The sequence below is a fragment of the Pleurodeles waltl genome, chromosome 3_1 (assembly GCF_031143425.1).
Source record: "Pleurodeles waltl isolate 20211129_DDA chromosome 3_1, aPleWal1.hap1.20221129, whole genome shotgun sequence".
NCBI classification, from domain to species: Eukaryota; Metazoa; Chordata; class Amphibia; order Caudata; family Salamandridae; genus Pleurodeles; species Pleurodeles waltl.
The window spans coordinates 1871419652-1871433051 of record NC_090440.1 but is presented as its reverse complement, the minus strand read 5'-3'; the positions used below and the strand labels follow the sequence as shown (position 1 = coordinate 1871433051).

At 43.8% G+C, this 13400-nt stretch overlaps 1 protein-coding gene across 1 annotated transcript; it reads left to right on the top strand.

The window, feature by feature from the left end:
- Positions 1–12745, top strand: LOC138285690 (gamma-crystallin 2-like). The gene is made up of 3 exons (XM_069225956.1): positions 1–75; positions 11448–11690; positions 12264–12745. The coding sequence occupies exons 1-3, from the start codon at positions 67–69 to the stop codon at positions 12537–12539; spliced, it is 528 nt and encodes a 175-aa protein (XP_069082057.1). The 5' UTR covers positions 1–66; the 3' UTR covers positions 12540–12745.
- Positions 12746–13400: the final 655 nt, after the last annotated feature.

Here is a 13400-nt window from a genome sequence, read left to right as displayed (position 1 = left end):
GATGTATTTAAGGGGCGCTGAGCCCTAGGCGTGCCACGGCTGCTTGAGTCTACAATCCGGCCAAAAATGGAAAAGGTAAGGCGTCTTTAACTAGACTGCGTTCTCTACACATAACAAACATTCAATTGTTATGTGACTGAACTAATATTCATAAATAATCTAAATTGAATACTGGTGTGGTTAAAACACTCCTCTTGCTGCAAGAATTTTGGGAACTTTGATGTGCTGAATTAGGATTCTAAATCATTTTCCTTGTTAAAAAGTATGGGTGGGAAGCTATGATGCTCGTGCTCATAAATGTAAAGACATTTTGTAAATAATTAAATATGCCCAGACATATGTCTGATTATAGAGACGTTTTAAACCAGAGTGGGTAATTACCTAGGGATCCTATTTTCGAAAGGGCTGCCAGGCAGAGTGATGGGGAAAGCAAAAGTCTCACTATAATAACTTGGATAAGAACTGTTTTTTTCAAATTTGGCAGATATGAATCTTTCACAGAAGACTAGTCTGTATTCCCGGGCTGCTCAATTTTAACCGTCCAGGTGTCACGCAAACGGTGGCAATTAAATCAGAAAGGAATCTTTCCCTCTTGTGACTTCTCCTTACTTCACTTCTCTTCTTCTACATCTCTTCTCTCATTTTGCCCTTCTCTCTAACTATTCAAAATCTTTTTTTGTGTGTAACCTCTCTCTATTTTAACTTTATCTAACTCACCTATATCTACGTCACCTCTCTTTCAGTAAACGTCTTGCCTGACTCTGTCAAAGAGTCATCTCTTTTCATCTCTCTGTGCCAACCTTGACCTCCCCCACTCTCTACACCCTCCCTCTAGGTGGGTTCTCCCTGCACTCCAGAGCTCTGTTCCCATTTTAACCCCACGTATCTCTCGTTCTCCTCTCACTGTAGCTCACCATTCTTTCACCATCTGGCCTCTCCCCCTCCCTGTCATTCTTTATGCTTCTGTTCCCTCCACCTCCCTTGATGGCTACTTCTGTTATTGCCTTCTCTCTCTAATCTCTTTCTGCATCTCCTTCTATTTCAATTCGCCTTCTCTACGTCACCTTTGTCTCTCCCTCTATCTGTTTATGTATCTTTCTCCATCATTTCTGCTTCTTGTACTCTCCATTTCGCCCTCCATTCTCATTCTCTACTTCACCTTTGCCTATTTCACCTCCCTTCTTTAGAAACTTAGGGGCAGATTTACAAGAAAGTGGGTCATCGGTCTTAATGCGCCACTTTTCTTGCATCTTATTACTGACACCTAACTACACCATGGTTGTACTGTATTCATAGTACGGTGCATCATGGCGGTCGTTAGCGCAATAGTGTCAAAAATGTTGATGCTATTGTGGTGCTTTGCTGCACTTGCATCAAAGATGTTGACCCTAGTGCAGCAAAGCACAGGGAGGCCCATAGGTCACTATGGGTGCATCATTTTAACACCCAATGTAAATTTCACTGCACCATTTTTTCAGGCTTCCCTGTGTGGGAACACCCACCTTGCAAGCATAATGTGGAGCAAAGGGTCGCAAAGCGGTGCAATGAAAGCATTGAGCCACTTTGTAAAGCTGGCATGGAAAAAAGGCCACCTTAGCAAAAAGAAGTGATGCCAGGGTGACACAATGTGGCACATGGGGCTTGTAAATATGCCCCTTAATCTCTCTGCCTCACTACTCTCCTTATCTGACCTGTCTTTTTATATCGCTTTTCATTTTACACTCTCTCTAATTCATCACTACCTATCTTGCATTTCAGTATGATTCTCGCACAACCTTAACTCTCTTTCTCTTCACTTCTACCGCTCTACCTCATTACTTCTCTCTGCTGCCCTTTCCCTTTACTGCACCCCTCTTTCTTACTTACGTTTCTCTCCTCCTCAGCCCTAATTGTATGTCATCACTCTCCCCCTCTGTACCCCTCTCTATATCTTCTTCTCCCTTTCTCTAGCTTTCTGCTCCTCTCTTTCTCAACTAAAACCTTAATTACCTCTCTACCTCTCTTTCTCTATCTACCTCTTCCTTTTACTTGTTTTTTGTTTTTATTCAATAATCACTATTTCAAGTAGCCTTTTTTTTTTTTAAATCTCTATTTCGTTCAACCCACTATATGTTCATTTTCTTAGAATTAACATATCATTCTATATGCTTGGTATGATGGGGGCGCAAATCCACGTAAAGTGGCTAATATATGCAAAGTAGTTCAAAAGGGTCCACCAAAATATGTTTGGCTGGGCCCCCTAAAGTTCCTAGGATGTCCATGCTCCCCATTATTGTGACCTCCATCTGCACCACTCTCCCTCTGAGGTGCATGATATTGGCTATAATCAGATATGAGAAATTTTCTGTTGTATGAAACAAACACATTTATCTGTCTCAAGTTGCTTACTTCTTCTGTCTACGATGTTTAGGGCCAGATGTAGGTAGGGAAAAATTAGCGACTCGCAAAATGCGACTCTTTGCGACTCGCAATTTCCGACTCGCTAACTGAAATGCAGGAAGAAAACGCAAGGGCAATTTGCGACTCGCAAATGGAGTCGCACCGCAGATAGCGAGTCCGCTTTTTGCGAGCTCACTATTTGCGACCGCGCAAAAAACGGACACGCAATTTGCGAGTGGGTGTCGCTAATTGCGACTGTGCTGAAAATTTAATGCAGGTGCTGCAGAACAATCTGGAAAACACTTCCTGGCACATGATGATGACATCACAGCCAGGAAGTTTACAAATACACCTGGGAGGAGGGAGGACCACACCCATTTCAACTGCAGCACTGCAAAGACACAGAGCTCCAGCAACCATGGCAGAGACCCCAAGAAAGAGGAAACTGAAGTTTGCTGAAAAAGAGTTGGAGGTGTTGACTGAGGAGTGTTGTCAGCACCATGACCAGTTGTTTGGCAGGGCAGCCCTCACCGTGCCAGAGACAGAAAAAAGGAGACTGTGGATGGAGATCCAGGAGAAAGTCAACTCCCTGGGAGTCAGCCACCGGAGTATAGAGGAACTGAAAAAAAGGTGGTACGACCTGCGCTCCCGGACTCAAGGAGAGGGTGGCAGAGCGGCTCCGGGAGATGAGAGGCACAGGAAGGGGACCATCAACAGTACCACCACCCACACCCCTGGAGGAAAGGGTAGAGGAGACCCTTGAGCCTGAGGCTGTATGGTGGATGGGAGATCTGGACACATCTGAGCCAGGACCATCAACCGGTCAGTACCATGTGACATGCATGTACCCTCATTAATGCCATACCCCCACCCACCTTGTACACAGGAGCATGCACAACCAAAATAGTTCCATTTCAGAGTAGCAAACACCAGAATGGTGCATTATGGGCAATGTAGTCAAGTAGGCAGTTCATAGGCAAAAGTTTATTAGGAAGTAGGTAACAGATAGTAGATACTGACAGTGTGTTCCCTATGTCCCACAGGTCTCCCACAAGACACCCCCACCAGCCCAAGCAGCCAGGGGCCACTGGTCAGCCAGCAGACACAGGAGGGAACAGGACCAGCCACCACTGCGACCTGCACCTCCGACACCATGTCCCCTCACTAAACACCTGTTGCAGTAGTGGTGTGTGAGCCTGCACCAGGTACCAGCCAAAGTGCCACAGGAGACATCCAAGGGCCTCCACCGCGTCGCAGGCGACGGGGAACTCCATCCTCACAGCGGCAGGCAGAGTCAGGGGATGCCTCCATTTCACAAACTGAGGCCGCACTCCTACGGGGTCAGCGCCTGCAGACACAGGAAATCAGGAGGATTACCGGGGCATTGCGGCGCATGGAGCGCAATCATGGAAATAGCATGCAGCAAGTACATTTTGAGTTGCAACTCATCGGTTCACACATGGGCAACCTTGCACTCTCCATGCGTCAACTAGTGGCAGGACTGCTAACGCAGACAGAGAGTGCACGGCGTCGTGACTGCCAGCTGCTGAACCGCTTAGACAGGATGTCATCCTCAATAGTAAGGCTGGCTGTGAACAGAACAGGTCTGTCTAGGCGCACGGTCAGCCTCCAGGTGGACATGGGCCACTTTGCCAGTGACGTGGCACGTGGACTGGGCCGTCTCAGCCACACTGTAGACCTAATGGAGGCACGGCAGGTGGCCAGGGGCACAGGCGACATGCCACAGGATAGTGAGGAGGGCTCCACTGTCAGCAGTGTCTCTGCCGGTGACACCAGAGTGCTTCGCAGTGGAAGCACAAGGCAGGGCAGTGCTGACCCCCCTAGTACCAGCCATGCTGGCCGAGCCCGCCGTAGGGTTTGAGCTCCACACAGTCCTGGGGTTGGGGCACATGACGTAAGTGTGTCCCATGCCAGGTGGACTAATGAAGCCCCTGAACTGTTCCATTTGTAAATAGTTTTTTTGTTTGCACTTATTAAATCACTTGTTCTTTCCACTTAACACATGGACTCTTTGTGTGTGACATTGGTGAGTATGGTAAAAGTTAGCACGTTCCTTCCAAAGTATTGGTTTGCAATGTGTTCCCGTCTCAGTCTGCCTTGATTTGCGATGCTCCTATCCCCATGATGGCGATGTGGTGGCTCTTGCTCTTCATCCTCAGAATCAGGGTCTTCAGGGGTGAGAGGTAGCCCACGTCTGGTGGCAATGTTGTGCAGTATAGCACATGCGACAACGATTTTGAAAGCTGGTATTGGGGTATACTGGAGGGCACCTCCACTTCTGTGGAGGCATCTGAACCTTGCTTTCAGCAGTCCAAAGGTACGTTTGATTATATTCCTGGTCCTCTTATGTGCACTGTTGTATCGCCTCTCATTCTCATTGCTGGGTGTTAAGTACGGGGTAAGGGTCCATGGTCGTAGTGCATATGCACTGTCACCTGTTTGGCACAAAAAGTACAATGTTAGCTAGGCATGGGTGGTTTCCACATTGACCTGTATGTATGTCTGCAAGGTGTATTCAGCTCTACCTAGGAGGTATCCGTCTCCAAACTCCCCACATTTTAGGCGTTGGTGTATCCCACTGTGCCTGAAAATGTAGGAGTCATGAGTACTGCCTGGAAATTTAGCAACCATGTCAGTGATGACATAATGGGCGTCACATACCACCTGAATATTGAGTGAGTGGGTACACTTCCTATTGCGGAACAGATATTCCAGGTTTGCAGGAGGGCATATTTGTATATGTGTCCCATCTACACACCCTATGACATGGGGGAAGTTGGCAATCCTGTAGAATTCCAACTTGGTGCTGTTGATTTCTGCCTCATTCCTAGGTAGGTATATGTAACTGGACATGTGTGTGAGTAAGGCGTCTAGGAATGCCCTAAAGAACCATGAGAGTGCACTTTGAGATACCCCACCTGCCACAGCAATGACCCCCTGATAGCTACCCGAGGCCAAGAGGTGCAGTGAGCATACCACTTGCACATGTGTAGGGATGGCGCAGCCACGCACAGTCTGGCGTTGTAGCTGTGGTTTGAGTAATTCTATTAAATCTAGTATAGCTGCGCTGCTGAGTCTATATTTATCATATATCTCCTCCTCAGTTTGTTGGAAAAGTGTCTGCCTTGTTCTGTATATCTTCTCCTGTCTCTGGCTCCTCCTTCTCCTCTGCTGGGCGGCGTGGGCTCTCCTCCTCACTGCTATCAGGTATATCTCCGCCATCTTGAGTAACCCAGATGCCTTCTGGGTCTCCTTTTATACTTTGGTGATGGTTACCACCTGCTCTGAGTTAGTGGTAAATTGGAAGTGCAAAATGGGCTTTTTGTGACTAGTCGCAATTTGCGAGTTGCTATTGCATATGGTTTGCGACTCGCAAATTGCGACTTCGAAATTGCGGGTCGCAAACTGGGGTCGCAAATTTTGCAAGTCGGTAATGGCTTGCGTCGCATTTTGCGAGTCAGAAATGTGATTTTTGCATCCCATTTCCGATTTTGCGGGGTCGCAAATTGCGAATCGGGCCATTTGCGACTCGCAAAAGTTTGCTACATGTCACCCTTAGTTCTTTATATCCTGCAAGTAATCGAACTTCAAACACTCAGGGTCACATACTAAAGCCAATGGATGTATCTCTTTGCCTTTGCCGTCTTGAAAATCTAGAAACAGAGCCAGCAGTTCCTCGGATTTCCATGGAATACTTTGCCTTTGATTATTTAATAGGCATGCGGACAGACCACAATAGCGGCCCTGAAACCACCGAAGGCCAGAAAGGAAATCTGCCAGCAAAATTACAAAACTCAGCGAATGTGACACAAAGAATAAGATATAAAAAAAATCAAACAGTAAATCCCCCTTTCTGGTCAGGAGACAATCCTTTATTTCGAAGCGCCTAGCACCATCGCTGGATGTGATGTATTTAAGGGGCGCTGAGCCCTAGGCGTGCCACGGCTGCTTGAGTCTACAATCCGGCCAAAAATTTTAAAGGTAAGGCGTCTTTAACTAGACTGCGTTCTCTACACATAACAAACATTCAATTGTTATGTGACTGAACTTATATTCATAAATAATATAAATTGAATACTGGTGTGGTTAAAACACTCCTCTTGCTGCAAGAATTTTGGGAACTTTGATGTGCTGAATTAGGATTCTAAATCATTTTCCTTGTTAAAAAGTATGGGTGGGAAGCTATGATGCTCGTGCTCATAAATGTAAAGACATTTTGTAAATAATTAAATATGTCCAGACATATGTCTGATTATAGAGACGTTTTAAACCAGAGTGGGTAATTACCTACGGATCCTATTTTCGAAAGGGCTGCCAGGCAGAGTGATGGGGAAAGCAAAAGTCTCACTATAATAACTTGGATAAGAACTGTTTTTTTCAAATTTGGCAGATATGAATCTTTCACAGAAGACTAGTCTGTATTCCTGGGCCGCTCAATTTTAACCGTCCAGGTGTCACGCAAACGGTGGCAATTAAATCAGAAAGGAATCTTTCCCTCTTGTGACTTCTCCTTACTTCACTTCTCTTCTTCTACATCTCTTCTCTCATTTGGCCCTTCTCTCTAACTATTCAAAATCTCTTTTTGTGTGTAACCTCTCTCTATTTTAACTTTATCTAACTCACCTATATCTACGTCACCTCTCTTTCAGTAAACGTCTTGCCTGACTCTGTCAAAGAGTCATCTCTTTTTATCTCTCTGTACCAACCTTGACCTCTCCGACTCTCTACACCCTCCCTCTAGGTGGGTTCTCCCTGCACTCCAGAGCTCTGTTCCCATTTTAACCCCACGTATCTCTCGTTCTCCTCTCACTGTAGCTCACCATTCTTTCACCATCTGGCCTCTCCCCCTCCCTGTCATTCTTTATGCTTCTGTTCCCTCCACCTCCCTTGATGGCTACTTCTGTTATTGCCTTCTCTCTCTAATCTCTTTCTGCATCTCCTTCTATTTCAATTCGCCTTCTCTAAGTCACCTTTGTCTCTCCCTCTATCTGTTTATGTATCTTTCTCCATCATTTCTGCTTCTTGTACTCTCTATTTCGCCCTCCATTCTCATTCTCTACTTCACCTTTGCCTATTTCACCTCCTTTCTTTATGAACTTAGGGGCAGATTTACAAGAAAGTGGGTCATCGGTCTTGATGCGCCACTTTTCTTGCATCTTATTACTGACACCTAACTACACCATGGTTGTACTGTAGTCATAGTACGGTGCACCATGGCGGTCGTTAGCGCAATAGTGTCAAAAATGTTGATGCTATTGTGGTGCTTTGCTGCACTTGCATCAAAGATGTTGACCCTAGTGCAGCAAAGCACAGGGAGGCCCATAGGTCTCTATGGGTGCATCATTTTAACACCCAATGTAAATTTCACTGCACCATTTTTTCAGGCTTCCCTGTGTGGGAACACCCACCTTGCAAGCATAATGTGGCGCAAAGGGTCGCAAAGCGGTGCAATGAAAGGATTGAGCCACTTTGTAAAGCTGGCGTGGAAAAAAGGCCACCTTAGCAAAAAGAAGTGATGCCAGGGTGACACAATGTGGCACATGGGGCTTGTAAATATGCCCCTTAGTCTCTCTGCCTCACTACTCTCCTTATCTGACCTGTCTTTTTATACCGCTTTTCATTTTACACTCTCTCTAATTCATCACTACCTATCTTGCATTTCAGTATGATTCTCGCACAACCTTAACTCTCTTTCTCTTCACTTCTACCGCTCTACCTCATTACTTCCGTCTGCTGCCCTTTCCCTTTACTGCACCCCTCTTTCTTTCTTACGTTTCTCTCCTCCTCAGCCCTAATTGTATGTCATCATTCTCCCTCTCTCTATATCTTCTTCTCCCTTTCTCTAGCTTTCTGCTCCTCTCTTTCTCAACTAAAACCTTAATTACCTCTCTACCTCTCTTTCTCTATCTACCTCTTCCTTTTATATAAGCCTTCTATATGTTACGTCTTTCCCTACGTCAACTAACTCTTTGTAGGCCCAGGTGAAATTTAAATCGTGCTGGCGTAATTTGTGTAATTGCAGGATTTTTTTGTTATGCTTTTACAGTGAAATTACACAACATTCACAGTAAAATGTTCGAGCATGCGGGAATACCACAAAAGCCCGAATGCGAGCGCATACTTCTTGATCCACTTATGCTTGACACACTATTTTTTTTACTGTGAAATGGGTCCTCATAACAAAAACTGACGTGAAGATACATTTAGGCGAAAATGTGGTGGTAAAAGATGGATTTGCATTTTGCGGAATTTTGCATAATTTTATGCAATTTCAAGGAAATACGCAAATATAATTTATGTGAATGTCACACACCCTTATCCCTATCTTAACCCCCTTTCTCCCTTTACTTCGCCTCTATCTATAGTATTCCCTTTACACCGCGGCACCGCTCCTGTCTCCAGATCCCTAATTTTTCTCTTACTCAGCAAAGTTGGAGGTGAATATTTAGCCGGAGAAATACACAAATAGATAACGGAGAGGAGGGACAAGGCAGGGGAAGAGAATTAAGGAAATAATTATCAGGATTCACGTGATGGAATCAAAATCCTTTGAGCAGTGCTTTTATTTTATTTGTTTCAGCGAGAATGCCTATAGTGGATTTATTTGTGAATGTGACTGTATCAAAAGTTAAAATTTTAAGTTCTATGCGCATAGGTTTTATTTTAACATTGTGCTTCAGTTCTCTAATCATCTAACTAGTCATCCATATCTTTCCCTCAAATGGAGGAACAAGCTGGTTTGATACTGAATTCCTCATAAAATAGTGTTACACTGCAACAAAAAAGTATAAACACACATATAAACACAATGTCTTCATTGGGTTTTCTTTTGGCACTCTGGCTAGCGGCTATGGGCCCGATTGATCTATCAACCTGTTTTAGGTTATCTTCTGTCTGCAAAGTTTAACTCGCAGTTCAATATTGCCAGGCATCAGGAGGGTTTGCATTAACTGAAAATCAGTAATACCTTCAAAGTTATTCCGAACAAGGTCCCCAAACTTTTTCTTGTTCCAGGCTCCATAATCCTTAAAATGGCACTGTCTTGTACATTTAAGCACTTCAAGAGATTACAAATATTTAGGTTACATCACATATTGTCAGCATAGCTACTATTCATAGGTTGCAGTGCACAGCAAACTAATGGAGAGCGTTTCATTCTCAGCTCTGATAACTTCTGTAAGTAATAGGATACATTTCGTATCTTGGCACATTACCTTTATTTTAGAATGTAGAGTCTTTGGGCGCTTATGTATGACACGTGGCAAACAATGATCTAATGTAGTATTTAGCACTTACCCTGACACATCAGGTGAAGAAGGATAGGAAGTGCTCCTCCCTCACAAAAATAGTTTCTACTTACCACAGTGCATTTTTGCTTTCACTTCAATCCAACCTGGATAAGCATTTGAAAAGCCAAGAGACATGTCCTCGACAAGGTAGCAATGTTCTAAACATTTTTGAAAATATATTTGAAAAGCAAAAAGAATGACAACAATATAAAAATATATAAATATAAAGGAGATGGACACCAGCCCTGGTACTAAAGTGCACTTCTATTAGGGGGTTGTAATATGTGATCAGAAAAAAGGCAGCCAATGTATGAAGTCGCCATGTCCATTGACTGATGCTGTATACTGTAGAGGACGGATGCATATTGTGAATTATATATATGTATATGGATGAAGAGGGCTGACTGAAAGCTTCTGTTATGTGAGAATATATGTATGCATTTACAGCAATAACATTTTGGAAAACATGAAGCGGGCAACACAGCTAACGCTGCCTGCAGGCCAGACCTAAAAGAATACCCCAGGCATTAAATCGTAAGGGAGGCAACAAGGTGTTGCTATATGCAATAGAGAGAACTCCATAGTTTAAAAAAGGTGAATGTTAGGATGCTTTTAGTTGTCATGCAAAGGGTTAGCTTCAGGGCACATGAGATGGGATTTTGTTGACTGTGTGCAGTGTCGGTTTCTCCTCGAGGATAGGGGAGCATGGCCCCGCACCTACTGCAAGCTGCACAGGAAGAAATAGAATTGCAATAAAAAGATTTCATTGCCATTTTATTTTTCCTTCTGCTGGCGCACACCAGCCCAGAGACATGCTGGACAGCAGAGTACTGCCTCTGCTTCTGGCAGTAGAGGACTGGATCAGTGTCTGGAGTGGATGCTCTAAAGTGCTCATGTCACTTTGAAGGTCTCAACTTAGCTGTTCAGACAGCTGGGAGTAGACCAGGCACCGGCCTCCAGGGCCTGAAGGGCATTCAGCCAGGACGCACCATCCAGTCCATGCGCTGCTCTCATGCTGGTTAACAGCATGAGAGCTGCATCTAGATTGGTTAGGGAAGCTCTTCCTCTGTCGAAGAGCAGAAGCACAAGGAGGAGGATGTGCAGCCCGTGGGAAAGTGCCTTTTTTTCAAATATGTGATGCATGTGTGTGTAATGCAGGTGTATAATGTATGTAAGTGTGTAGTGCATGTAAGTGTAGTGTTTGTGTTATACTTAGTGTCATTTGGGCTTTTGGAGGGAGGGGTGGTTTACTTTGGGGATTTGGAGAGCTAATATATTTTTTTTTTGCAAAAAGATGGGGCACTTCACTCACCCCACTACCTTAAAGGGGTACACGCTGCCACTGCCTGTGTGTCCAGTTCTTGACACTGCCAAACAGTGTGTATCGACATTTACTCAACAAAGGAATGAATAGGGAGGACTACATGACCAATTCAGCCCCTGACTTCTTGCTGAGATCACCAACAATGGCACATTTAGAGAGTTTTTGGAATTGCACCCATTAAGGACTCAACCTGAGGACAATGTGTTTAAGATCTTGCCTCTTGATATAATGAAGTGAAATGCTGCAGATCTCACTACCTGATATTCTACCCACGTCTCTTGTGAGTTCATCACACTTGAAATACATGCTTGTTCTTGATGTTAAAAGCTACAAAGGAAGACAATCCATGTAGTGGACAAATAGCACATAACAAGTGTTTATTGCATTGATGAAATAGCATCCTAAACTTTTTAATTTGTTCCCCTTTTTGCAAGATTACCTTCTTTGAGAATAAGAATTTTGCAGGACGGTCTTTTGAGTGCGGTGGTGACTGCCGAGATCTGCAAGCACACCTCAGCTGCTGCAACTCTATTAAGGTGGACGGTGGCGCCTGGATAATCTACGAGCGGCCCAACTACCTTGGATATCAGTATGTCCTGAGCCAAGGGGAATATCCTGACTCTCAGCACTGGTTGGGCTTCAATGACTCAGTAAGGTCCTGCCGCTTTGTCTCAACGGTAAGCACATCCTTGCTCTGAGAGCCTGTAAGCATAAAGATGCACCCAATAGCGATATCTTGACACAATTTGCTGAGAACATAGGACTCCAGAACATCTAGAGAATTTGAAAAATATTATCTATCTAAATAGTTTTCTACATTTAATTATTATCATCCGCTTGTAGTCTGTATTTGAAAAACAGACTAATCTCCAATCGATACTTAATTTGTTGGCCTCCTGTAGATCAATTGGTAAATCAATGAGCTTGTTAATTTTTTGTGCAATTTGTACAAAGCCTAGAAAACAGATGTCCAACATTTGTCCAGGAAGCCAGAACCAGTAACTCTGTAAAATAGTTATATTATGAATATTCAAATGTAAATATATGTTATATGGATAACCTGAATGTCTAACATTGATCTGGGATTCCTGGAACTTTGCTTGGCACCCCTGGTCTGGAACTAGCTCAAAATCAGGACAAGTCAGTTTAAAGTAATTGGAGTCTATTGTAATGTTAGTCTATTGAATTTACATCGATTTGAGTCCAGTTAGTTTCCATGTCTACTACATCTTCTGTGTTTTGTGTCACAGTACAAAGGCCCATTTAAGATCAAGGTATTCGAGAGAGAAGACTTTAAAGGCAAGGCTGTGGAATTCACCGAGGACTGCCCCTCCGTCCTCGACTTCTACCACCAAAATGACATCCACTCCTGCAAGGTCGTTGAGGGCCACTGGGTCTTCTATGAGCTACCCAACTACAGAGGACGACAGTTCTTCCTGAGACCTGGAGAATACAAACGTTGCACTGACTGGGGGTCAGTCAACTCCCGTGTGAGCTCCTTTAGGCGTGTGATGGACTTGCAGTAAAAAGAGTGATGTATTTTACAGTATTTTGTTTTTGTGAGACACGAGGCTTAGTCTGATGTGTTTTATGATGAACATTGGGCCATTAAAAAAAAATCTGCTGCTAAAGAACACCATTTCATTTTATTAAACATGCTACAAATTAAAACGAGGTGCAAGCCTTATTTTCTAAAATTATCAAGACATTAAAAAAAAAAATCCCTTTACACTGAAGTGCCGTTTTTTATTACTGTTGTTAAATGGTGTGTTCAGCTACTACATGAAAGGGCAACCATCACATAAATCAGGGAGATGACCACAACTGGCTCACCTCACATCATTGAACACAGATTTGTTTTACTATTTTGTTACTTTATACCTAATTAACAATAATAAAGAATTAAAAAATCAATCAGCGAAAATCAGGGGTGGATGCGGAAGGCTCAAGTTGTCTTTGGGATGTTTTTCACATGCAGAAGGGCCTGTAGTTGGCCATCATTTGTTAACACTGTGCTAGGAGAAAGGAGCTGCACCACAGTGTTGGGGGGTGGGGTTCTGCATGGCACAGATTAACTTTTAGAAGTGTGACTAAAGAGAAATACGAACCCATACAACAAAGGGGCCATGAACGACTAGGAGTCTGGTCCTACATCAGGAAGACCCTGAATTAAAGCTTTTAATGCACCCTGGCCCATCTGGCATTTTCAGTTTAGATTTAATGGTTAGCTTTTCCCTGGCTAATTTCCATTGTGGATAGCCTCTGAAATTTTCTGTTTTGTAGAGCGGTGAAACAGCCCAGCAGTGCAAGTAATTTAGGTCCTTATATAGATGGACATGCATCCATAGATGGTGTCCTATGGCTCACTGAAGCACATGGTGTCATGA

What these genes read in the sequence shown, in the direction of transcription:
- LOC138285690 (XM_069225956.1), top strand. An exon ending in CCTGCCGCTTTGTCTCAACG is followed by an intron (nt 11,691 to 12,263) that starts GTAAGCACATCC and finishes TTTGTGTCACAG; the next exon opens with TACAAAGGCCCATTTAAGAT.